General features: G+C 54.1%; 1 protein-coding gene across 7 annotated transcripts in view; it reads left to right on the top strand.

Annotated features, from left to right (window-relative positions):
• Nucleotides 1-26,267, top strand: part of SYNE3 (spectrin repeat containing nuclear envelope family member 3) — a 106,337-nt gene that overhangs the window by 28,259 nt on the left and 51,811 nt on the right. For 6 of the 7 annotated variants that reach the window (XM_072839821.1, XM_072839825.1, XM_072839817.1 and 3 more), the window contains 4 exons: nt 6,535-6,692; nt 16,322-16,494; nt 17,429-17,738; nt 25,893-26,054. In XM_072839821.1, coding sequence (XP_072695922.1) covers nt 6,549-6,692; nt 16,322-16,494; nt 17,429-17,738; nt 25,893-26,054 — 789 coding nt within the window. In that variant the 5' untranslated portion in view covers nt 6,535-6,548. Of the gene's footprint in view, nt 1-6,534; nt 6,693-16,321; nt 16,495-17,428; nt 17,739-25,892; nt 26,055-26,267 lie in introns of those variants that run through there. The other variant, XM_072839820.1, reaches the window with a different exon arrangement.

The raw sequence follows: 26,267 nt of genomic DNA, 5'->3' as shown, positions 1-26,267 counted from the left end.
TCCTTGCCCTGTACATTCTCTACCCTCTCAGATAATCATATTTGACCTTTGACTATGCTTGCAAAGGTCAGTGCCCTCTGGGTAGAAATCTAGGCATCCTCTGCACTGTGCCTTTTGATGGAGAACTTGGCTTTGGTCAGTTTAGAGAAATCAGAAATGCTGTTTTACGGTCAGTGTCGGGGGCACAAACTGGGCTAGAGAACAGCTGGTTTTCCCTGCCAGTCACCATTTATCCGTGACGGGGGGCTGTTTGAAAATCGCTCTCAGAGCCCTTGCTGTGAAAGCCATCCCTGGCCCGTCCTCTTTGTGGCTGGAATTGTCACGTGGACCCTACAACCCTGTTAGGACACGGGGTGTCTGGTGTGAGCATTCACAAGGCGGCGGGCAGAGGGGGGCCGTGGCGTCCTGTCGGTGTGGCTCTGGGCCCATCCTTCAGCCTCTCTGAGCCTGTGCTTCCCTCCAAAAATGGGACAAAGCCCAGCAATTGTTCCCAGCTCTGGATTCAGACATCTTAGCGGCTGTTACAAGATGAAACAAGGTGGTGTGAAGCTCTGTCCCCTCCTTTGACACTTTGCTCTCAGAATCACCTTCTCCGCATGCCACGTGAGAGAGGATCCCCCAGGAGCATCCCGGTGCTCCGAACGGTGGCCTCGCCACATCATTGTCTGTCCTCCGTGAACAAAAGAGCGCGTTCCCCGAATCCACTCGGAATAAGCTTTGGGATTAAACCCAGCTGCATGCTCAGTTCCTGAAATTCCATCCGCGTGCGTGAGAGCAGTGGGAATGAGTCGGTGGAAACTGTGGCAGGGCAGGGATGAGTCACCGAAGGGGACTCTGGGTCAGTGCGTGGCGGGGGCCCCTGGCCAGGCCGGCGGAACAGGCACACTGAGCTGTCACTGCCCATAGAGCCTGCCATGGGGGCCCGGGTTTACTCAGGTCTGCATCCTGAAGCCTTCTGGGTCCCAGAACAAATGCCAGTGACCAGGCGCTGCATGACAGGCTGCGTGGCAGCAGGGGCCAGCTTTCTGAGCAGAGGCCCAGATTTACCCTGGAACTTAGATGTTCATCACAGAGGATCTGCAGAGGGCTGGCCGCCCCAGGCTCCCTGGGCTGCATGGACAACCCTCGGGGGGTGGGGGTACGCAAGCAAGGGCGTGGAAGCTGCATAGAGCCATGGTGTTTAAGAGCAAATTTGGACTCTGTCCTGAATTCAAATCCTGCCCATTCTGCTACATCCCTCTGGTTTGGGCAGTGTTCTTAGTATCACTGATCCCCAATTTTCTCAGCAATAATGGAGGGGTAATAACAAGTCTCTCACTGGGGCCTTGTGGGATAAATGAGCTAATAGCTCTAAGTCCTTCATCCCACAGTCAGGCACACAGAATGCCAGATACTTGTTGGTTATCACGATTATTATCCTTGATCCTGCATCCACCGCTTTGGCAGGCCTTTTTGCCTTTCTGAGCCCGTCTCCGTCTTTGTAAATTGGTACCAATAGTGGCCAGCCACGTAACTGCCACTCTGTGGCCCTGACTGTGGCCCTCCCTCTGGCTAGGTCCTAACAGGATGCTTACAGCACCCAGATCACCAAAGGGCAAGCTGAGTTGGAGTGTTGGCGCATTCCCAGAGAATGAGGGATTGAGGCAGGGGACTGCCCCCGCCTGGTCCTTATGGTGTCCGCCCCTTACAGGTGGCCCCTCACCCCACCCTCCGGCTTCAGCTCTGCAGCATCCTGGGAGGGGAAGGGATGGGGAGGGAGGAGCCTGTGCTCACTGAGCCTTCAGGAGACAGGGTTTTGAGCCCCGGTGGGCAGTCAGCGTCCGGCGATACCCAGCTCCTGCTGCTCTTCGTCCCTCCAGTGTAGTGGAGAAGGTGGGGACACCCCGGCCTCTGAACACCTGCCTTCCTGATGAGTCCCCACTACCTTCTAAGAGGAAGGCACAGGCAGAGAGGAGGAGGCTGGGTGAGCTCCCCCCGCCGTGCAGCCGCAGCACACAGCACGAGGGGGAGCCCCACTTCTACTCAGTGGCCCCCTATGTCACCTCCCTCGCAGGTCAGGGGTGCCCCGAGGACTCAAGGCCAAGCCTAGCACAGTGTAGGCCCTTTATTATGGCAGCCCTGTTGGTGCCCTTCTCTTCCCTTTAGGCTACATCATGTTTCCAGCACTTTCTGCACACAGCACACGTACTGACCACGCTTCTACCCCCATTTTTTCCTGAACTTTCCCCCTCAGGCTCTGGTTAAGCTCTCCCCTTGTGATCTGGAGGAAGCCTACCAGTCTCGCCAGCCTCCTGCTAGCATGTGGGTCTTGCACACCTCTGGCTCTTGACCCAGGTTCCCTCTGAACACGTGATGTGACCCAACTTGGCTTTATTCTGTGCCCTGGCTTGGCTCGTCTGTTGTCAAGGCAAAAATATCCTGTCCCTTCCCACTGTCATTTGTGACAACAGGACGCTGGAAACCGGGGAAGTTTGGCTGTGCTCTCTCTCCCCTCCAGCAGACCAGCAGCACCCGAGCCGCAGAGGGCCTCGTCCTCCTGCTCAACCCTGTCACCGACGCCTCAGAATAGTCCAGACACACTCCTGGAGGCCCAGCCTCCTGCCACCTGCAGCCGCACCCCAGGGCTGCTGCTTGGACTTGGAAATGGAAACTTTTTTTTTTTTTTTTTTTAAGCCCTGAGTACTCTTTCTTTCTTTCTTTCTTTCTTTCTTTCTTTCTTTCTTTCTTTCTTTCTTCCTTCCTTCCTTCCTTCCTTCCTTCCTTCCTTCCTTCCTTCCTTCCTTCCTTCCTTCCTTCCTTCCTTTCTTTCTTTCTTTCTTTCTTTCTTTCTTTCTTTCTTCTCTTCCAAATAGTTTGGAAAATACATAGTCCCCTTTATAATACTATGTCCGTTCAACCAATCCAAGAAGGACAAACAAACTTGCCAAGGATGCTGGTGCTCCTCCAGAGAGGCATGCGTACCACCATGCTCACATGCTCACTCGCACAGCCTTCCTTCCCAGTCCGTGGCCTCCTGCAGCTGCCCCCCCACCCCCTTGGGTGCTGCCCCTCTCTACCCTCCCTGGTCAGGGGCACCTGCTGGAAGCTCAGAGATAGTCATGCCCTCCCTCGACCTGAACCCTCGCTGGCTCTTGTCCCCAGAGGCCAGTGCCGCCTCCTGGATGTGGCTCTGAAGGCTCTGATCTGGCCCTTGCCACCCCAACCCCTGTCCAGAGTCCTCTGGTCACCATCTCCCTGTTCCCATGCTCCAGCCTCACCCGCCCCCCCCCCCCCCCCCCAGTGCAGGAGCCTTCCACTTATTCCACCTGCTCCAGGCCAGGTGACAGGCAGGCCCTCCTTGGCTGTTTCTCAAAGCTCACGTGGTGTCCCCCCACCCCCCAACCCAGGGCTGTACCTCTGCCCCTGGCTTCCACCCGGGAAGTCCACGAGGCTCCCAGTAAACTCAGTTGAGGGATGCTTACAAGGACCAGCAGTCCTGCTCCTTAAATCAATTGTGGATGGGCTTGGCTTTTCTCCTGCCCATTTGATTTTTAGCTGAAAATTTTCCACCCTGTGGAACAAAATAGGCTCTCCTTCCTCCTGGCTGCGAGAAGGCGTAGAGCAGAAATCCCCCCCCCCCCCAAGCTCTGGGGACCCAGAGGGAGCTACAGATGGAATTTAGGGTTGAAGGCCTTAGTCTTACTGCTGAGAACCTCTACCTGTGAGCAGTTCCTGCCGTCATGCCGGGGGCAGAACCAAAGCAAAGCCCCCTCTCGCATGACCAGCTCAGGTAACGTTGTCACATAGGCTTTTATGCTGCATTGCAGTTGGAGATACCTTGAAATGTTGTCCCTCCCCATCACTACTTCAAAATTAGGGTAGTAATAAACCCCACTCTTAGCTCTTTTGATTTAATGCGTTAATAAAAAAGCGTGTGCGCACGCGTGCATGTGTATCTCATTAATTTAGTCTTTTGATAACTATGGGTTTTTAAAAAGATTTTATTTATTTATTTAGAGAGCGAGCTGGGGGCGGGCGGGGAAGGGGCAGAGCAGGAGGGAGACAGAGAATCCCAAGCAAGCTCCCCTCTGAGCTTGGAGCACGACCCAGGGCTCGATCCCAGGACCCTGCGATCACGACCTGAGCCGAGACCAAGAGTGGGATGCTCAACCAGCCAAGGCACCCTGGCCTCCCGATAACTGTGTTTTAATATGATTGATTTCCTTTGTAATTCTTTGCATTTTATGGTTGGCATTTCAAGCCTCTGCTCAGAGAAGGAGTCCACAGAAGTGCAAGAGCGGTCCCACATCCCTCAAAACCCGCACCCTGGCCTGCAGCTCATCCACCTGCTGCCCACGCATGCGTTCAGTGCGCAGCCTTTCTCCCGGGGCCTCTGCAGGCAGGCCTGGCTGGGAGCACGTGCTTCATCCCTGTGCAGGACTCTGAATGGGAACAAAACGGTTGGCAAAACAGGCCAAGAGGCCCCAGGGTCTTGAACGCCACCTGCAAGCTCACAGGCCTTGAGCATTTCCAGCCAGAAGGGCCCTCCCAGGCCTCCCTGCTGTTGTGATTAAGGCTGTCTCCACCATCAGAGGCACGGGGAGACTCCTTTCTGCCCCTCCCATTCCTTTTGCTTTGTAAAGTTACGTAAAAGCCTGAGCTTTTGGAAGCCAATCAAGTCCCAAGCTAGACAAGAGATTAAAGACACAATGAGCCAATTTAAACGCCCGCGCATCCTAATGTGCTTTACAAACGAAGCTTTCAAAGACAGGGAGTGGCTTCAGGGAACATATTAAACTGTTAGAAAAAAAAAAAAAATCAAAACAGCTCTGAAAGGAAAACAGGACGGGCCACTGAGCTCTGAACTGCAGGCCCAGATCCCACCCCCGCGCGTGGATAGCATCCTCCAGCCTGGAAGGCCTAGCTCGGCGCCCACCTGGCGGGGGTGCTCAGAATCTCAGTTTCTCAATCAATGCTTGTTGAGCGACCAGCTGCTGAACCAGAAGGAAGGGCCGGCACACAGTTCAACCATGTGAAGAAACTGGGTTTGTTTGTTGTTGCTTTTAATTTTTCTTTGTAAAGTGATGCTTGCTCTCTAGAAAACTCACAAAGCGTCTGTGGAAAAACAAGGAAACAAAACCCCCCAGCTGCACGTTTCCACCATCCACAGGCGAATCGCCTTTGACCAACTGGCCTCCAAGGACACTCTGCCAGGAAAAGAGAGGCCTGAGGTCACATGGGCCCCGGCTCGAGCCACTTCAGCCCACACCCCCCCTCTGCTCTAGTTAAGTCACGGGGACTCGTCATGGCAGGACTGCCCCAGCTCTTCCCATGAGCGCAGTTGCTTGTGGTTTTGTTTGCTTTTATTAGTTGTAGAGTCGTACCTACTAAATACACAGTTTTGCCTAGTTTTTGGGTATCATGTCGTAAGAATTCCCCATCATCGATTCATTTTCAATGTATTTTTGTGGGCCGCTTGATATCCTGAAATGCAGTGTGCCTTCCTTTCCTTACCTAATCCCCCCACTGTTGGGCATTTGCGTATTTCTCGTTTTGTTCTGTTTTCCATGGTGCACTAAACTTTATACCAATTCCGGGCTGTTTCAACATCTGCAGAGCGCTTCCTCTGTGCAAGGCGTTGTGGGAGGTTGGGGATAAGCTACACACAATCCCTTCACCCAAGATGCGGATATAAATAACTTTAATCCAAAGCAGGTTAGCAGGTTATAGTTGCCATAAGCAGACAGCTAGAACTGGAGTATAGAATGGTTTTGCCTGGGCTTCATGGGACTCTAAGAAAGTTAAGTGCGAAAATCTGAGCTTCTGTGTCTGCAGCTAAAAGGTGAGGGTCAGGGAGCAGAGGGCAGCGTCGTGGAGGGCTGGTTTACCTGGTGGGGGGGGTCCATGCTGGCAGGCAGGTTGCCCCTAATATGCCAGAGCAGGTGGGGCTCATCTCAAGTGTAAGGTCAGTTGATTGTCCGTGGCTGCCACAAGCCAGGTGGCGTGTGGCTCGGTGGAAAAACACCAGTGATGGTCTGCGGTGGACCCAAGCTGGTGGCAAACTAGCAACAAGACACCTGGCTACATGGTTGGCCCTGACCCTGGGACCTTTATATTCCGGTGAGTTTCCGGGGCCGGCGTCAGCTTGGCCGATGCCAAAAATCGTTTCTTAGGTTAAGGCTTCTGGGTCCATGCAGATCGTGATTCATTATGTCGTGGCCATCTCAGACCACATGTGTTTGGGGATTCTCTTTTGGAGGGGCGCCAACCCGCAGAGACCGGAGAGGGTTGGCCCTGAGTCCCAAGGTAGGGTGAGGGGGGCCAGGGAAGCTGAGAGGCCCGAGAGAATCTTCGCCAGCCCAGTGCCCTGGGCCCCCCTCTCCCTGCTTGGCCACAGCAGAAGCCTGCTTTCCTCCCTGGTCCTTTGGCCTTTTGACACACACAATTGCCGCCGTGCATCCTCCCCAGCTGTGCAGCTGTCCCCAGCATTGGTCCCCCAGCCCCGCTGCCCTACCCCTGCCCCGCCGGCCTGATCTCATGTGGTCTTGTCTTTAGCCCCTGCAGGTGCCATGACTCAGCTGGCCCAGGAGAGCTTCGACAGGAGCGTGGAGGACGCCTGGGAGTGGATGAGGGCCGTGCAGGATCGGCTGCAGGTCAACGACAACACCCAGGGGCCCCGGGCGGCCCTGGAGGCCAGGCTGCGGGAGACCGAGGTAGGCAGAGGCCGTGGCCTCCGTAGCCCCATGGCCTTGGCCACGTCCCTCCCTCTCGGGCCCCACCTTCCTGGACTGTTAAATGGCAGGGTGGACTTGACTCTCGCAAACTTTGATGTGTTTGAATCTTCTGGGGATTTGGGTTTGAGGACGGGTTCTGATGCAGAAGGTCACGGTGGATGCCACCCACGGCATTGCTAACCTGCTCCGGGTGAGGCGTCACTATTGGTCCTGGGACCGCACGCTGCCAGGTGCCCTCTGGTTTTCCTGTCCTGGCAGAGGCACCGTGCGGCCAGGTGGGCCCCCAGCCAGCCCAGGTGGGCCAGGCCTGGTGCCCTGCAGCTCCCCTGCTACCCTGGGCCTCAGGTCTCTGCCAGGTCTCGGTGGGCCCAGATCGGCCTTCAGGAAGGTGCGGAAGGGGCTCTATCCAGTTGGAAGTGACCCCCCAGCTTCCCCAAGCAGGGCTCAGAGCCTGTGGGTCTACACCTGTCGGAAGTGCTGGTGCCCAGTGCCTGGCCTGGCATTATGGTGCCCACATCCAACGGCATCTGCTTCAGGCTCGGGGCCAAGGGGAAGAATGAATGAATGAATGAATGAATCAGAGACCTAGGTCATAGTGTCCATGCCGATGCTAAAGTGCTCTGTGGCCTTTGGCAAGTCCCCATCCCTCTCTGGGCCTCACTTTCCGATCTATAAGCAAAGCCATGACGTAGGCGTCTCTTGGGTCACATCCACTGGGCTATTGCACAATTCTAACTTGTCACATCACCATGGTCACTTTTGAGGGGGGCTAACCTTTTCCTACACAAACTGGTCTCCCGACCAGGCTAGAAATGGGGCTGACCCCACACTGTGTGCTTTCTTTCTTTTGTGCCTCTTACAGAAAATATCTAGTGCTCTTTTTAAGAAATGGACAGTCAAAATTAAGACATTTATATCACGTTGCTAGGGCTCATCATTTGAGGTTCAACACAACATCGTGAAGGAGGAGCCATTGTCCGTGTTTTCCCATATGGGGAAAATGGGTCTCAGGTCATGTGACTTGTCGAAGGTGGAAAGGTCTCTGGATGGGATATTCCATCCTGGAATTTGAATCTTCTGAGTCCTTGTCAGATGAGCTTTCTGCTTCCCTGCAGTGTCATGTGCTTCTCAGATGATCAGAGACGGGGTATTCACAATAAAACCATGCCTGGCAGGGCAGAGAGCAGGGCATTCTAGTTTCTTGGGTGTTCTGTATGATAGAACAGCTCACTGGACTTGAGAGAGGACAGACTTTGGAGTCTAGACATCTTGGGTTCAACTCCCAGCTCTGCTTCTTGCTGGCCTCATTTTGCTTCCTTTCTAGAAAGGGGTAGGGCTAAGGATCTCAGAATGGTGCTTCTCATGCCTTCACTGGCCTGGCTCTGGTGGACCAGAGACCTGTCACTTTGAGTCACATTTTTTCACTAGCTTCCCCTGTGTCAGGTGTCAAACTGTGGCCGTGGGACCACCGGGTGATGGATTCATCCCTGGTCCCTGCCCTCAGGTTGCTCCCGACGCAGCCCCTTGCCACACACCTTAATTAAATACAGCCCTGCTCTTCCTGCGAGGTAGGCGTGGAGGGGCCTGCCTCTCTCCATGGCTTACGTTGCCTGCCTCCTGGTGTAGCGCCATCTGAGCCCTCGCCATCCTGGGCCACGTGTCCTTCTATGACAACCAAGACCAGGTGCTTGATGGGCCTGGTAAACGCCCCCCCCGCCCCCCCCACCTCCACCAAGTGACCATCATGGCAGAAAGATGGGAACACTTTTACGTCATGGTCATAGGCTTCCCAGTTGGACAGTGAAGTGAGCAGAGAACCCAGGGCTCTTGAAAAGCCCCAGTGAGGTCACGTCCTCCAGCCTGGGTGATCAAGGGAGGCCTCTGGGGACAAGTGACTTTGCTATTGAAGCTCATAGAGGAGGTAATCAGCTTGGGGGATGCAGGGGTGAGGGGGGTGAGGAGGGAGCTCCAGGCAGGGACAATAGTGTAGGAAAGGCCCAGAGGTGGGCACAGTCTGTAGCACATGCTCAGAACCTCAACAAGGCTATAGGGGAGCACCAGCCATCAGGCGGAAGCAGGGGACAGGGCCAGAGGGGTGGTCAGGGCTCAGAGGGTGACAGCTTGGAACAGCGAGCCCGGGCGCTTGGACGTCTCTTCTGCAACAGGGGGATGGTGGATTGGAAACTTGGATGGTCAGGGATTGAAGGGACGGGCGAGCCTGGAGTGGGGAGAGGAGTTGGCAACCCAAAGCCCCTTCCCTCGTCAGACTTGGCCTTTGTCACCATCAGCACTGTTATTGTCACCAGCAGGCATTTATCAAACAATGAATCCTCCCGGATCACTGGGAGCGGGGACCTGACACCATTCAACACCTGCTCTGTGCTTGGGGCTGCGCTATCCGCTTTCCTGTTTAATTTTACGAAAGCCTGGTGAATGTGGTTTTATTGTCCCTAATTTTCAATAATAAAATGCGGTTCTGAGACACAGCGATGAGCCAAAACTCAAGAGATTGATCTTGGGGGCACTTGAATGGCTCAGTGATGGAGCATCTGCCTTTGGCTCAGGGCGTGATCCCCGGGTCCTGGGATCGAGTCCCACATCGGGCTCCCCTCTGCCCGTGTCTCTGCCTCTCTCTCTGGGTCTCTCGTGAATAAATATATAAAAATCTTAAAAAAAAAAGAAAGGAAAAGAAATTGATCTTGTCAGGGCCTGAACCCAGGGCTGAGTCTGGAGCGTCACTGGCCATCCCTGTGTGGGCACCTGGAGCAGGGAGGCAGGTGAGGGGCGCCTTACTCAGGGGCTCACCGCATAGAAGGGGACAGGTATGCACATAATCCACGCCACACGAGGGTCCCATGATGTCATTGATGTTATTCCCCTCCTCTAAAGCCTTCCATGGCTCCCCATTGCCCACCAAGGAGAAAAACCAAACTCCACCTGGCATCAGAGTCTCCCACTGTCTACACGACTCTGCTGGCCTCGGCTTCTCCAGCCATCCCGCCTGCCGAGGGCACATCCTCTCCTGTTAGCAGAGAGCCTCGAGGTCCTCTCAGCAAGCCTCTGGCCTGTGCCGTTGCCCCTACTTGGAATGCCCGTTCGCGTGGGTGTGGCCGTGCTTGTGAAATGAAGCACTCCTAGCCCCAGCCCCATCTCCTGATGTCTGTCCTGGAACACCGCAGCCCTGCGCGAGTACTTGGTGTCTCGGGAACTAATCCCTTTGGGCCTCACACTCTTACCCTGGCAGCTCATTGCCCTGGGTGTGGGTCAGGCATAAGCCAAGGCGAGGGTGGTCCTTAGGACTTGGAACCTAGGCGGAGGGGTCACATCTTGGGTGCTCCCCCGCAGGCTCTCCCACGGGGCTCAGGCGTGCTGTTTTCTGGGCTTTGACATGTCAAAACCAATTTCGCAATAAGAAAGAAAACATTTGGGCAGCCCGGGTGGCTCAGTGGTTTAGCGCCACCTTCAGCCCAGGGCCTGATCCTGGGGACCCGGGATTGAGTCCCGCATCGGGCTCCCTGCAGGGAGCCTGCTTCTCCCTCTGCCTGTGTCTCTGCCTCTCTCTGTGTCTCTCATGAATAAATAAATTTAAAAATCTTTAAAAAAAGAAAAAAAAAAACATTTCGCTCAGCCCTCTGGTGAAGGGAGCAACTGGTGACTTTCCTACCTCCCCAGTCCATGGGACCTCTCTCTGGGGCCTGGTGGGGGGCACCCCAGCGGCTCAGTGATGTGCACTCCTGGTAATTGTCTGCCTCAGTGCCAGGATGTGAGTTCCAATCCAGCTCTGATGCCTCATAGCCACGGGGCCAGGAGCACATCCCATGCCGTCCTGCCCTCCCTGCCTTCTGCACGAGGAGTGTTGGCAGCTCTAGGACCCTCATGGTGGTGGAAGCCTTCTGCAAAGGGAGACTGGAGAGAGTGTTGCTCCTGGGAAATAGGACTGGCCAGCTGGGGTTCGAATCCCCACTGTGGCCGTGGCACCTCGGGAGCCTCAGCTTGTTGGGGTGGAGGTGGGGGTGCTGGTTGTCACCTTGCAGGAGGGAGGGACCCTGGAGGCGAATGACTTACTGGTGCCTTTGGCAAAGTGCAGGCACCCTGGCAGAGCCAGCCCCATGGGTGAGGTGGTTTCGATGCCAGGATCACATGTGTGCCGACCCTCCCTGCCCATGCCCAGCCTCCAGGAGCTGGTCCCCCGAGTCCCAGCATCCTGTCTCTCTGCCCACTGGTTCCCAGCCTCCGTGGCCCTGCACTCGGGGCCTAGCCTCAGCCGGGCTGCTTCCTAGCTGCCTTCCAGGCTCCTGTGTGGTCCGATACAGGCTGTATTTCCCAGAACTTGGCTTCCAGATGTTGGACACACTGTGCCTGAACACATCGTGCTTCTCTGCCTCTGCTCAAGCCCCCATCACAGATGCTCGCGTGTCACTAAGACTCGGTGCCAATGCCACCTATGCGCGGAGCCTCCTTGGGTTTCCCCACATCCCTCATTGGAGCTCCGATCATTATTTTGTGGTATCTGTGGCTCATTGACAGTCATCTGTGCTCTCAGCCACAGCCTGCAAGCATCAGGCCTTATTTGTTCATCTGGGACCCCAGTGCCCAACACAGTACCCAGCAGAGTATGGAGAATAGTACCTAGTATAGCACCTAGCACCGTGCCCAGCACAGTGCTTAACTTGGTACCCCATGTAGTACAAAGCATAGGACCCAGCACAGCGCTCAACTCAATGCCAAGCGTAGTACTCAACACAGTGCCCAGCACATGCCCAGCATAATATCCAGCACAGTACCTAACTCAGTATCCAGCACAGTACTGCACATAGTGCCCCGCATAGTACTCAGTATAGTACTGAGCATAGTACCCAGCACAGCGCCTGCCTGGTCTTGGCTGCATTGAGGACAAGCCCTGACTAACCTCGTTCCTCCAGCTTTCCTTATCTATTTGTTCTTCTCTCCTCTGAGGCCTTCTCTCCTCCAACCCCCACCAGTCTGGTCCTCACTGCTCCTTCCAATCAGGGTCATTCTGTGGCTGCAGTTCAAGTACCCCTTCCCAGCGGGCCAGTCCCTCCTGCCACACACTCCTGGATCTTGCTGCTAATCAGCTAGAAAAGAGCCTCCCACCAACCGAAGAGCATGATCACAACAGTAGTGAAGAAAGGCAGAATCTGCTTCTTAGAAGCTTAGGCCCGGCCTCTGGCCTCCTGGTCCTGGGCCCACAGCAAATATCCCGTTGGTTGATGTTTCAGCTTGCGGGCAGATGTGTCAGCTTCGGGCCAGATGGGGCTTGGTGTTCCGCCTGCTTTGGGCCTGGCCGGCTCTTCTCTCTTCGGCAGGGAAGCCGCAGAGCACTCCCTGCCAAGGGCAGGGGAACTTGGGGTCCAGCCTACGCCCCTCTGAGCAGGGAGTCAGAAACGCAAAGGGCCAGAGGCCTAGGGGAGGTCACACAGGATGTGGGAAAGGGGCTCTTGTCCTCATGGGGACTTTCCAGGCCCCGCTGGCTCTGTCTCTGGGGCTGACGGAGAGACAGAACTTAGCTTCTTCCCCCACGGCTCTTGGCTCCCTGGTTTATGGAGCTGGATTCTGCTGGGGCCTCATCTGGGCAGCAGGGATAGAAGAGGCCGCTCCAACCTCCACAGAGAACTGGCCTGCAAAGCTCCAGGCTTCTGTGGCTTCCCAGCACCCCTGTTTGTAAAACTGCAGTTCCCATGGCACCCTTCCTGCGAGTTCAGGGTGTGGGCATTATGTCTACTCCTCAACGCTGAGAGTCAGAAATACCAGGTCCTTAAATTAAATCCCAGGGGATGGCAAGTAATTCATTCTGAGCTCACTGTGGGACCCCTGCTCCTGAGTGGTGTGAAGTTCTGTGCAGGGGGTGGGTAATCTCACTCGGCCCAGAACATTCCGCAGTGGCCCTCAGATCTTTAGTCCACACTAACCACTATAGTATCTTTGTCGCCTACGTTGCAGCCTGCTGCTGAGCAGGACTTGGCAATTCTGTTGGGTTCTTGCTGCAGCCATGATCATCTGGCGTCCTTCTGCGTCCTGACGCTTGGCCGGGATCAACAAGCCAACAGAACCTCTTTCCCCCTCTTGGGGTAGCTCCCTGCTCCCCATTTTCCCTGCCTGCCAACACCCCGCCCCCCGACACACCTAGACCACAGAGGCAGCCTGTGGAAGGAGCTTGTTTAATGCCACTCTTTGATGGCACAGGTAGGAGGCGAAATGCCTCTATCATCATCATCATGGTAGGCCATTCTCATAGGAAGTAACAAAAAGGATTGACACCATTGCCCCTTTGCACATGTTGGAAAAGGATCTACATCATAGCTCAGCCTTTTACAAAGTATAACTAACACATCAATGTTTTAAGTAACTATTTTTTTAAAAAATATTTAATTTATTTATTCATGAGAGACACAGAGAGAGAAAGGCAGAGTCATAGGCAGAGGGAGAAGCAGGCTCCCTGTAGGGAACCTGATGCGGGACTTGATCCCAGGACCCTGGGATCATGCCCTGAGCCCAAGGCAGATGCTCAACCCCTGAGCCACTCAGGTGTCCCAGTAACTGTATTTTAAAAAATTAATGGTATAACCCTATGACGTAGACAAAGTGGGATTTGTTATCATTATCTCATGGTGCCAAAGGGAGACCCAGAGTGACCCAGGGGCCTGCTGGGGGCACACAGCTATCAGTGAAGCAGCATCTGGCTCCCCCAACCTGGCCCCAGCCCAATGCCATCCACAGAGAAGAGTCAGAGACAGCCAGCCCACTGGGACTTCATTCTGAGAAGGCTGGCTGCCAGGCCGAGGGAGACAGGCTGGGCAACAGAGCTTGAGCTATCAGCAAATTGCTGTTCAGTAAAGAGGGATCAAGGGTGGGAAAAGACAGTACTAGCAGTGAACAGTCAGTAGCTGACAGTGGAGCGTGGGCCAGGCAATGTGCCCAGGGCTCTCCCAGCATCAGGAAATGTGACCATGACCCTGGGTGGTGTCAGTGTCCTCTTCCCCCATTTCACAGGCCTGGAGCATCTAAGTACCATGAGGAAGGTCTCGCAGGTAGGGGGAAAGGCTCTGGAATTGGAATCCAATTGTACTTTTCACTACAGAGACCATACTTTAGTTGCCAAAGAAATAAATAATGGCAATAAGGACCAGAGCTGATGTTAATCAGAGGCGTACTACTTGATAGACATTGTGTATTCGTCTGGGCCCTCCAAGAGGCCAATGCCAAGATGAGTTTAAAAGCTCAAGATGTTTTAGTACTGGAAGTCCTGCCCTCAGCATCAGATAGCAAAAAAAAAAAAAACAAAAGGCATCCAAACTGGCAAAGAAGAAATCAAACTTTTATACTTCGCAGACGACATGATACTCTATGTAGAAAACCCAAAAGCCTCCAGCAAAATAAATTGGTAGATTTTTTGCTATAGGAATTCAGCAAAATCGCAGAATATAAAATCAAAGCACAGAAGTCAATTGCATTTCTATACACTGACCAATAAAGCAGAAGAAAGAGAAATCAAGGAATCGATCCCATTTACAGTTGCACTGAAAGCCATAAGATACCTAGGAATAAAAAGCTTTTGTGCAGCAAAGGAAAACAGTCCATAAAACTAAAAAACAACCTATGGAATGGGAGAAGATATTTGCAAATGTCTTGTCAGGTAGAGGGCTAATGTCCAAAACCTAAGCACAACTCATCAAACTCAACACCCCCCCAAAACAAAAAATACTGTCAACAAATGGGCAGAAGACATGACCAGACATCTCTCCCAAGAAGACATACACATGGCCAACAGACACATGAAAAAAAAATGCTCCACATCAGTGGGCATCAGGGAAATACAAATCAAAACCACAATGAGATACCACCTCACACCAGTGAGAATGGCTAAAATTAACAAGACAGGGAACAACAGGTATTGGCGAGGATGTGGACAAAGGGGAACCCTCTTACACTGTTGGTGGGGACGCAAACTGGTGCAGCCACCTGGAAAACAGTGTGGAGGGTCCTCACGAAGTTAAAAATAGAGCTACCCTATGACCCAGTAATTGGTATTTATCCAAAGGATACAATCATAGTGACTTGAAGGAGCTCCTGTACCCCAATGTTTATAGCAGCAAGGTCCACAATAGCCAATAGTTTTTCCATCTATGGAAAGATCCTAGATGTCCACTGACAGATGAATGGATAAAGAAGATGTGGTCTATATATTTGTACACACACACACACACACACACACACACACACACAGAGTGGAATATTACTCAGCCACCAAAAACAATGAAATCTTGCCATTTACAATGACCTGGGTGGAATTAGAGTGTATTATGCTAAGTGAAATAAGTCAATCAGAGAAAGACAAATACCATATGATTTCACTCATATGTGGAATTTAAGAAGCAGAACAGGTGAACAGAAGGGAGGGGAAGGAAAAATCAAATCAGATGAAAACAGAGAAGGGGGCAAACCATAAAGACTCTTAACTCTGGGAAACAAACTGAAGGTTGCTGGAGGGGAGGGAGGTGGGGGATGGGATAACTGGGTGATGGGCACGAAGGGAGGCACGTGATGGAATGAACACTGTTATATGCAACTGATGAATCACTGATCTCTACCTTTGAAACTAATAATACACTATGTGTTAATTAAATTGAATTTAAATAATTTTTTTTTTTTTAAAAAAAAGCTCAAGACAGGGCAGCCCGGATGGCTCAGCAGTTTAGAGCTGCCTTCAGTCCAGGGCGTGATCCCGGAGACCCGGGATCGAGTCCCACGTTTGGCTCCCTGCATGGAGCCTGCTTCTCCCTCTGCCTGTGTCTCTGCCTCTCTCTCTGTGTGTGTCTCTATGAATAAATAAATAAAATCTTTAAAAAAAAAAAAAGCTCAAGACATTTGATAGGGAAATGTCTATGAAATAAACCAGGTTGGGAGCTCAATGAGGCTGGGAATGGGGAGATCTGTCCAAAGCAGGTCTGACCCCCCAATCCAGGAGACCGGGAAGTGTCTGTGATTGTGATGTGATTCTAAGGGAGTCTGGCCAGGCCTTGGGGCCTCCGGGACCAGTCACCCATCAGAGGAGCCCAAAGTCCCACAGGCACAGGCCTGCCTTGGCGTTCTTGCCTCGTCACTGGTGGGAGCAGCTGAGGGGCCCTGGCTCAAGCCCACTCCCTGCAGTAGATCCGAGAGGCAGATCCTCACAGCCCCCTACACTGCGACATACACCTCACATTTTGTCATTTCATATTGAAAAAAAAAATCTGGGAGCTAGGTACTAAGAATGATCCCATTTTACAAATGAGAAAATCGAGTCCAGGACGATGATGAAACTTGCCTGAGTTCACACAGCTGGAAGTGGCCAAGTAGGGAAGGGAAGAGAGTTAGATCATCACACGGCCCTGAGGTGGTCGCTCATCTCCCTGGCTCCCCACTTCCAGCCTCAAGGCCGTTAGCTAACTGCCCACCGTCACAGGAGAAGGTGCAGGGGCCTTTGATTTGAACCCCAGCTCCTCTGGCCTCAGAGTCCTGGCTCTTTCCATCAAGTCACTGTCTTGCCAAAGCTCTGGCTGCTTGTATTTTGTCTAATTCCTGGAAACTGGTATTTGTGTCCACAACAGAAAATATGCCAGCTGGAGCCGGAGGGGCGCGTGAAGGTGGACCTGGTGCTGCGGGCGGCTGAAGCCCTCCTGGTGTGCTGCCATGAGGACCAGAAGCCCGCGATCCTGGCCCAGCTGAAGGACCTCAAAGCCCAGTGGGAGGAGACGGTCACTTACATGACTCACTGTCACAGGTAGGGTGGCTGGGGACCCTGCCAGGCCTTTGCAGCTGCCGTGGACCCTCCTCGTCCGCCACCACACTGTCCTGGGGCCTCCACCCAAGGGACATTTCTCCAGGCCTGGGATGGCTGGGAACAGGATGTTCTCTTGGGATTTGGGCCAGCCCCGCCCGCCTCTTTCTAATTATAATCAAGCTTAATGATGATAATGGACAGTGGGAGCCCATCGTGCTTTGCCAACAATGAAGTCTTAGTAGACTTGCCATGTGTTCATCCTCCAGCACGATGGCAGAGTGGCTCTGGCGTGAAAAGGCTCTTGCCTTGCTAGCAATTTAGCCTAGATTCTCTGCCTATACCTGGGGGCCAGGGAGGGAGGGGAGGTTACACCGACCTGAGGTTGCCTCTTGCTCTGCTGGTTATTTGCTGTGTGGTCTTGGGAAAGTTACTTGGCTTCTCTGAGCCTCAGGCTCCTCATCTGGACAATGGGTATAATCAAGCGTTCCTTGGCGGCTGTCAGCAAGATGGAAGAGGATAACAAATGTCAAGGGCAAGGCATAGTAGGCCTGCAGCAGACAGGAGCTGCTGACATCCCCTCCATCTTTATAAAACCAGAACGCTGCGTAGCCGGGGTGACTTTGCACGGTGCTGTTTGCGTTTCGAACCCTTTCACTTGGAATTCCAAAGTAGTTTGATGTTGGTTGGAGAGATGAGGCCATCTCCATATAACGGATGGGGAAACTGAGGTGGGCAAGGAGGCAGAGAGATGCAGCAAGCTCCGGGCCCCTCTGGGACCCACTCATGGGCCCCCAGCTTTCGGCCCTGCTGAGCAGTGACAAGCCCCCAGATACTGCCGCCCAGGTGACTGTGAGGCCCCGAGACGGTGTCATTGTGCCCCTGGCACCGGGGCCAGGTGGGCAGGGGGCTCACGGCCCGTGCTCTCTGTCCACAGCCGCATCGAGTGGGTGTGGCTGCACTGGAGCGAGTATCTGCTGGCTCGGGATGAGTTCTACCGCTGGTTCCAGAAGATGCTGGAGGTGCTGGAGGTCCCCGCGGAGCTGCAGCTGGGCCTGAAAGAGAAGCAGTGGCAGCTGAGCCACGCCCAGGTGCTGCTGCACAACGTGGGCAACGAGGCGGTGCTCCTTGACCGGCTGCTGGAGGAGGCGGCTTCCCTGTTCAACAGGATCGGGGACCCCAGTGTGGACGAGGATGCCCAGAAGAGGATGAAGGCTGAGTACAGTGCCGTGAAGGCCAAAGCTCAGGTGCGTGAGATGCGGTGGCGGACTCATTCTTCACCCCTGTGCCCACTTACCTGCCTCTGTCTCCCCATGCAGCCACCCTTTTGCTCCCTAGACATTGATCCCCTGTGTACTCGCCATCGACTCACCGAACTCCTGCTGACCCACTGGCCACCACCACGTGTCCACCTGCCCACCCTCCTCCCCACTCACCTGTCTCCCCACCAAACGGCCCAGTCTGCCATTCACTATCCCCCCACCTCCACCCTTCCTTACCCCTCCAGCCCTCTCTCTGTGTACCCACCCTCCCATCCCTCTGTCATCCTACTCATCCAGCCGTCTCCCACCAGCCTAGCCAGCCTCACATACATCTACACAACCACTTAATCTCCCTCTCCTGCATCCACACGCTCCTCCAACTACCCATCAACCCACTGCCTGCTCGTTCAGGTGACTGCAGTCTGCTACCTATCCCCTGTCCCCCCTTCACCACCTGCTCACTCCCTATCTGCCTGTCACCACTGTCCATGCACGCACCCACCCACCGCCTAACTGCCACACCCCTGCCTTCCATCTACTCAGCCACCCACCCCTCTGCCTCCACCCACCCAACAGCCTGTGATGTACCATCCATACACTCAGTGCCACGCAGGGCCGCGTACACGTGTGGTGCTTAGCATATGTACGCTGTGTACACTGCCTGATGCACTAGGATGCTCGGCCTTGCCAAGATGCTTGGCTCATCTCCTCTTCCCCGGTCCCTCCCTCCTACCGCCCTCCACCCTTCCTCCTCTGCTCTCTTTGGACCTTCCTCCAATCCTTCTGCCCATTCTTTGTCTCCATCCCCACACCTTGATTTTTTTAAGACTTTGTTTATTTACTTATTTACTTACTTATTTGTTGAGAGTCTGGAAACAGGGGGAGGGGCAGAAGGAGAGGGAGAGAGAGAGAGAATCTCAAGCAGACTTCCTACTGAGTGCAGAGTCCATATAGCCTTGAGTTTTAACCAGTCCATAGAGTTACCAATTTCAATTATTAGTATAGATTTATTTTTTTTTTAGATTTTATGTATTTATTTGAGACAGAGGGAGATAGAATGATCAGAGGGAAGGATAGAGGGAGAAGCAGGCTCCCCCCCTGAGCAGGGAGCCTGATGTGGGGCTTGAACACAGGACCCTGGGATCATGACCTGAGCTGAAGGCAGACACTGAACTGGCTGAGCTGCCCCAGTCATTAGTAAATTTATTTATTTAAAGATTATATTTATTTATTCATGAGAGACACAGACAGGCAGAGACACAGGTAGGGGGAGAAGCAGGCTCCCTGTGGGGAGCCCAATATGGGACTCGATCCCAGGACCCCAGGATCAGGCCCTGAGCCAGAGGCAGGTGCTCAACCACTGAGCCACCGAGGCATCCCTAGAGTCCTGTTCTTCTGATGCATTCCCAGATCCCTGTGCATTTTAGGATTGTTGTCCTTAAATTGTAATCAGAAAGGACCCGGCAATATGACAGGCTAGAAAGCCCGAATACCCTTCCGTTTCAGACAACCAAAAATACTGCACAGAATTTAACAGGCGTTGCTTAAATGCAGACCCGTGTGTGCAGACACCAAGGTAGGAGACACCGTGTGGACCACAAGCAAAGATGTTCTAGATTGCTAAACTCACAGGTGCGCCTGAGGTTTTCCTGGGGTTAGTGCTCAGGCTGGAGAAGGAAGTAAGACTTTGGGCCCAGAGGAAGCAGAGGCAGCAGCAAAATGTGAGAGCCCTTGAGGGTGAACTAGAAAAATCTCCCCATGTGCAAACACAAGAAAGGAAGTCCGGGTTTCAGCTGGGGCTCTGGGATAAAACAAAACCCAAACAAATGAAAACATAATCACCCTTCAGAGTACGGGGCCAGGGGCCTCTCGCATAATTTTGTCTTGGGGTTCAAGTTTGGACGTGGGAACTCCTGAGCCCACACACTGACATGACTGTGAAGCCAAGCAGGTGAATTCCGGGGTGGGGAGGCTGGCTGAAGCAGGCTCAGGCCCCTCAGAGGCTCAGGCCCCAATCACGGGGGTGGGGGGAGGTGGTGGTCTGCAGATAGAGTCCTGCTTGGGGCGAGCTCACAGCTCAAAACTACAGAGGCCCCAGGGAAACGATCCACCACGTCAGGAGACCCAGCGGACGGCAGAGTCAGACTCTGGAACTTCAGCTGCCTGAACAATCTGATGGAGACTGTAAATGATGTGTATACTCAGAATGCTTGCGGACAGAGCCCAAATCTGGGAGGAGGGAAACATTTACACAAGGAAAGAAAAAACATTAGAGCCTCTTTAAAATATACTAATAGGGACGCCTGGATGGCTCAGTGGTTGAGCGTCTGCCTTTGGCTCAGGTTGTGATCCCGGGTCCTGGGATGGAGCCTGACATAGGGCTCCCCACAGGGAGCCTGCTTCTCCCTCTGCCTCTCTCTGTTGTCTCTCATGAATAAATTAAATCCTAATAAAAGAAGGGGGAAAAAAAAAGAACAGGACTGGGTCCCTGCATGCTTGTGAAGGGACCTGGGTTTAAGCCAGGCTCCGCTGCTTCCTAGCTGTGTGGCCTTGGGGCAGCGCACCCTACCTGCGAGCAGGTTGAGGACTGAATGGGTTCACAGGTGAGCCCCTTGGAGCCTGGCAGGTGGCCTCCCTACCTAAAGAACCTCTCTACTCTCAATAGCAGGGGGAATAAATAGCAACCCCAGTGAAGTTTAACATACAGCAGGTGCTCGGAGCTGTGCTTTGAATAAATGAAGGCCTCACCTTCAGCTTGGAGGCACTCAATTCCTGAGGCCCCAGAGGGCAGGGACAGGGGGTTGTGGGGTAGCTGTGCAAGGGCCAGGACGGACAAGCAAGGAGAGCAGGGAGTGTGGCTCTTGCATGTGTAGCCAGTTGGCCCTCACCAAGTCCCGAGTGGCAAGGGCGGTGGTTCTCTCTCTCTCCAGAGCTGTCTCTGGGGCCCCAGCAGAGGAGGTGTCTGCCCCCGTGGCCTCCCAGTTGTGACTTTACAGGAAACAGGTGTTCATGTCAATCAGCAGAGAGCCTTCCGTGCGGCGTGCAGAGGACAGGAAATGGAAAGTAGTTAGACCTGTGTGTATTTGCATGTGTGTACATGTGTGTGTGCGTACATGTGTGTGCGTGTGTGTGTGGAGGGGACATGCCTGGGGCACTGGGTGAGTGCCTGTCCTGGCCTACATGTGGACATGATCACCTCAGAGATTCTCAGGGTCACTCTGGGGACTCTTCTCTCACTGAATCCAAAACCCACAAATCATAGAAATCACAATTCTTCTTGGCAGCTTCTATCTTTCCTTAGTCTCTTTGTGTCTTTGATCTCACTGGGTCCTCCCAGCCTTCCCCTGGGGTAGATAGAGAAGATTTGACGGGCCCATTTTGCAGACTTAAAACATCTTAGTGACAGACACCACTGTCCCAGTAGAAAGATCCAGAAGTTCTAGGTGACTCTCGAGATAGAGGGGCTCTATCCTCACTGGTGCTTCAGGTCCCACCCCTGTGCTTCTGCAGGTCGCGCTGAGAAAGAGGAGGGCAGTTGTAAGTGGGAGGCTTGGAGCCCCTGGAGGAGGGAGCACGGTGCTCCCAGGAGTTCCCAGAGGTCAGCGAGCAGGGTCTGGGGTGCAGGAGCGCGGGGGCTCGGGCATGGAAGGACGGGGTGGGGCAGGAAGCCGTCTCCCCCTGGGTGGAGGCCCTTGGAGTCGCCAGGCGTGCGGGTTAGTTCAGAAATGGGCGCTGGTGTTTGCAGGGTGACCTGATCCTGCCTGGAGGAGTAAATTCCATTTGGCTTTTCCAGCTTGTGGCTGAAGCTCACGGACACTTGGATTTTCTCTTCCTGGCCACCAGAGGTTTGGGACTCTGTCGCTACTCACAGGGAGTCTTGTCTGCCCGCGGACGGGGAGGGCCTGGGGAGCCCCAGAGCTGGTTCTTGTCTCCCCCAGGAGGGTTGTGGCAGACCAGAGGTGCCGGCCGGAGAGGGGCCGGGCAGGGCTGCAAGTCCTCTGAAATCATATGCAAGCTTGTATGAGTGCCTTTTCCCGGGGACTGGAGCCATAGCTTCCATCAGATTCCAGAGGGGGGCATGGCCTTCAGAGGGACTGAGAAGCAACTGAGAAAATCCAACTTTGGTGTTGTCCTTAGTAAGATATTTAACTCCTAACCCCAGGGTCCTCATTGGTAAAATGGGATATAGCCCCTGCCCCCCAAGGAACCCTCAGGGGCACAGCCCAGCCTTCCAGCCCTAGACAACAGGAAACTGCCCCAGCTCTAGCCTAAGCAAGGTGGGGATGCTGCATGTCCTGCGGTCCACATGCCTCCTGGTCCCCTGCCTTGGACATTCGACCAAGGCCTCACCTGGCATGAGAGGCTCCATGAGGCGGGTAAGAGAGGCATCCTGAGGCGGGCCGCTGAAGTGCCCCCAGCCCGGGGACAGGATGAGGGCCGCGTAGGAATCCCCGGGGATCCAGGCCCGTTCTCAGGGTGAGTCTCCGTGGTGCTGTCTCGGTCGGCTCCGCCTGCCATAACCGATCACCCTGGACCGGACGGAGGGCTTGCACGGCAGAAATGTGTTTCTCACCGTTTCGTAGGCTGGGAAGTCCAAGATCAAGGTGCTGACAGATTCAGCTCCTGGTGAGGGGCCTTCCCTTGGCTTGTTGCCGGCTGCCTTCTTGCTCTCGTAGCGGAGAGAGGGGAACAGTGGGCTCTCTGCCGTCTCTCTTTATAAGGGCACCGATCCCATCATGGGGACCCTACTCTGACGACCTCACGTGACCCTAATGACCTCTCCAAGGCCCCACCTCCAAATACCATCAATCTATGGATCCGGGGCATACCACTCAGTCTGCAGCAACATTATCTGTGTCAGTACCTTGACTTTCACCAAGAGAGTCCACTTCAGCGTCTCTCCAGCTAGTGAGCAGGCCATTGTTTCCACCCTCTGAAAATCCATTTTTGACTTCCGATATGTTCATTAGCAAAGCCACTGGTGTTGAGGGGGACAGGAGCAGGGAGGCACTGTGGAGGCCACCTCTGGAATGTGGCCTTTGCGACCACCCCACCTCTCCCTGCCCCTGAAGGGAGGGAGGTCCTGGGACCAGGCCCGGGAGCGAGCAATAGCGCGCCGTCCACTCCAGATCTTGAGACACAAGAACAGAGCAGGCTGGTTGCCAGCGGGGTCCTGCTTGTTTATTATGAGTTTTTTTAATTCACATTTTGTGGAGGTTCCAGGCACACAGCAGCCTCCTCCTCCTCCTCCTCCCCGGGCGGCCTGTCTGTCTGGCATCTGGGCCATGGATCCAGGCCGTTGGCGCAGGCTCGCAGAGGCATAAATCCTCACCGCCCTTGTTAATTGGTTGGGTTTTGACATTCCCGACGGCCCTGCCCGCCACAGACGGTTTAATTGTTTGGTCTGATGAGGGAAGGTGGAGGACTCCCCCATTTGTCACCGCTGTCATCCTGCACCGTGGCCGCCCGGCCGTGGCTGAATTGTGCTCTGTGCTCGTTATGCCTGGCCCGGAGCTCGCCTGGACGCCTGCCCTGCTCGGCCGCGCTGCGCTCCGAGCGCCTGCATCGTGGATCGTGGAGGCTTTTACTGACTCTGGCTTCGTCCAGGGCCAGCACCTCATCGCTCACACACAGGGCCTCCGGCCAGCACGTTCAGGGGAGAGACTTCGCCTCACTATGACATTTATCACCATCAGCTTCAACCCGGGCCCAGCTCGTATTCTCTGTTTGTTATTCCTGACCCACTTTATTTCATAAATGAGGCTTGCCTGTGGATGGGGGGAGCTCTGGGAGGGTGTTGGTGGATGCGGGGAGGGGGAACCAGCAGGTGAAGCATGAAGGAGGCGGCCCCTGTCTCCTGGTCCACGTTTCGAATTCAGACACCTGCTGTGTGCTGCTGTTGCTGCTCCGAGCCTCAGTGCCTTAGGCAGCCAGCTCTTCGCCAAAAGACTTGGTCCTGTGCCTTGGTTTCCCCATCTCTCACGTGAGGATATTTTCTCCTCCTTGTCATGGTTGTTGGAAAAGTCTAAAAGAATGCACTGGTATTTTCAGGTTTGTTGAGGACTTTCTCACCGGCCGGGGAAGGCACATTGACATAGGGAAGTTTTGTGAATCCATGTATCTGTCCCTACTTCCCATTTGAGAACTTTTGACTTGGTTTTGTCGAGGGTCAGCGCCCTCCCGGACTTGGCCCGCTCCAGGCTAAGAGCCGAGGCCAGCAAACTAGGGCCTGTGAGCCCCATCCACCCCATCTCCTGATTTCATGTGGCTTAAAGGGAGGAAAATCAACAGCAGAGTCTTTCAGGACATGTGGAAACGTTGCAAAATTCACATTTCAGTGTCCATGTTTGAGTTTTACCAGGATGCAAGCTTGCTTTACATGTTTGCTTCTGGCAGCTGTGAACCACTATGTAAGTAGCACAGAGCCGGCTGCCACCACAGATACCACAGGGCGGATAAAAAGTCCGAATCATTCACTGTCTAGTCAGCCCACCTCTGGATTAAGGCAATGGCTTTGGGAGCCAGGCACTTGCCATTTACATCTTGCCTATAAGGCCCTTGAAGAGTTACGTGACCTCCCAACATCAGCCTGGACATCTGCATAACGGGGCAGGCTTGGCATCATCGTGATGGCAAAGTACGATCGTGCTTGTCACGTTCCAGGCGTGTGGTGGGTGCTTATTAAAAGGAAATCCCCTCTTTCCATCTTGTTGACTTTCCTTAAGAACTTCCCTTTGTTGGCCACTCTCCATGTGATTTCATCCTGCCACTTAGGGCCGCGTTCATTCATAGAGCCACCCTGCGGGCCCTGGGGAGGAAGTCGACCAGGGGCAGCGTGGTGTGTAGGGAGCCCTTGGCTCTCCCAGCGGATGACAAAGTGTGAGCAAGGCCTGGAGGGAAGCACAGGACAGAGGGAAGGCCGATCATTGAGCCTGGGGCAGCAGGCTGGGTCAGAGAGGAGGCAGGGTCAGTGTATCCAGGCCGAGCTGCGTGCTTGCCCCGTCCTGCTTGGTTGGATATGCCAGGAGCACAGGAGAGAGCAAGTGACGATAATCAAAGGCTCACAGGGATCAATTGCTGACTAGCTGCCCAGCGTGGTTCTGGGGTTGTGTGAGCTCTGACTGATTGGATCTCACTGCACCCCAAAGAGGCGGGAATGACTATTAACCACATGGGTAGATGGGGAGACTCAGGCATGAGGCAGGCCAGGGTTCAGGTCATGGGCTGTGGGCTTCCAAGCCCAGGGTGTTGACCGCAGGGCTACAGCCACATCATGGGGTCCTGCCCTGGACACTGAGATCTGGGCCTATGGGCAGTGGGGAGCCATGGAAGGCTTTAGAGAAATGGGACTGTGATCAGGGGTGTGTTTGAGACACGGAGTCCCTGGGCACAGAGGTCTTATAGCAGGGACACTGCTATTTCCCAGATGACAGCCGCCCTCAGGACACCATCTTGTCCCTGCTTGGTTAGGACAAGAGTGGGATTGTCTAAAAAGTGAGGTGACTGCAGCCTACACTGGCAACAGCGCTGTCCCTGTGAGGAGATGGGGGCCGCCTGCTGTTTATTTGCGTGCCCTGAAGACACTGCTGGAGTCTTGGGCCACTAATGCTGCTGGCCCAATCTGGCCTTCTGGGTTTGAATCTCAGTGCTTTCCTACCCACTGGAGATCTTGGGCCACCGCTTGGTGCCTCAGTTTCCCTGTCTGTCAAACCAGGATAAGAAGGGTGTCAGCTGATGGGGTGGTCAGGAGAGCTCCGTGAGATGATCATGCACATGAAGTTCCTCGAGCAGTCCCGGCACTGTGGTGAGTGCTCCAATGATAGTGTTGCGTAGCAGGAATTGTTACAACACCCCTGTCTTGAGTGTCATTCCCAGGACGTGGCAGGAAAAAAGCCAGCTGTATAGTTGACAAGCCCAGTGTGGACAGGTTTTGACCAAGAGTCTCTTGGTTTACTGCTAATAAGGTAGAGAAGGGCATCTGGGACTTCTTGATCTTCGGCAAAAGGACAGAGGGTTGACCTCAGCTCACACCCCATAAACACACACACACACACACACACACACACACGGAGGCAGGCCTTCCTTGAAACAGGTGGGCTGGGGACCTGCATAAGTGATGATTCTCTTCCCTTCCCACAGGCCAGAGTGGATCTGCTGGAACAGGTGACGCGGGAGCACGAGCATTTCCAGGCGGGTGTGGACGAGTTCCAGCTGTGGCTGAAAGCCATGATGGAGAAGGTGAGCAGCTGCCTGGGGCGGAGCTGCAAACTGTCCACCAAGCACCGTCTCTGCATGCTGCAGGTAAACTCGGCTGCTTCTCCATCACGGGGGCCCCTGAGGAAACGCTCGAATATGGGCGTTCTGTGTTGTTGTTTATCTAATAGGATGTGCTGGGAGACACAAAATCCATGGCACATGGACCCCACATATGGAGAAGCATGGGATCTGGGGCGATATGTTTGGGGCCTTGGCTGCTTTCTGGAAGTCTCTGAGCCAGCAGGGGATTTGGAAACC

The sequence above is a fragment of the Canis lupus genome, chromosome 9, assembly GCF_048164855.1.
Source record: "Canis lupus baileyi chromosome 9, mCanLup2.hap1, whole genome shotgun sequence".
Taxonomy (NCBI): domain Eukaryota; kingdom Metazoa; phylum Chordata; class Mammalia; order Carnivora; family Canidae; genus Canis; species Canis lupus.
The sequence above is the reverse complement of the archived record's forward strand: the minus strand, read 5'-3'. Positions and strand labels throughout refer to the sequence as shown.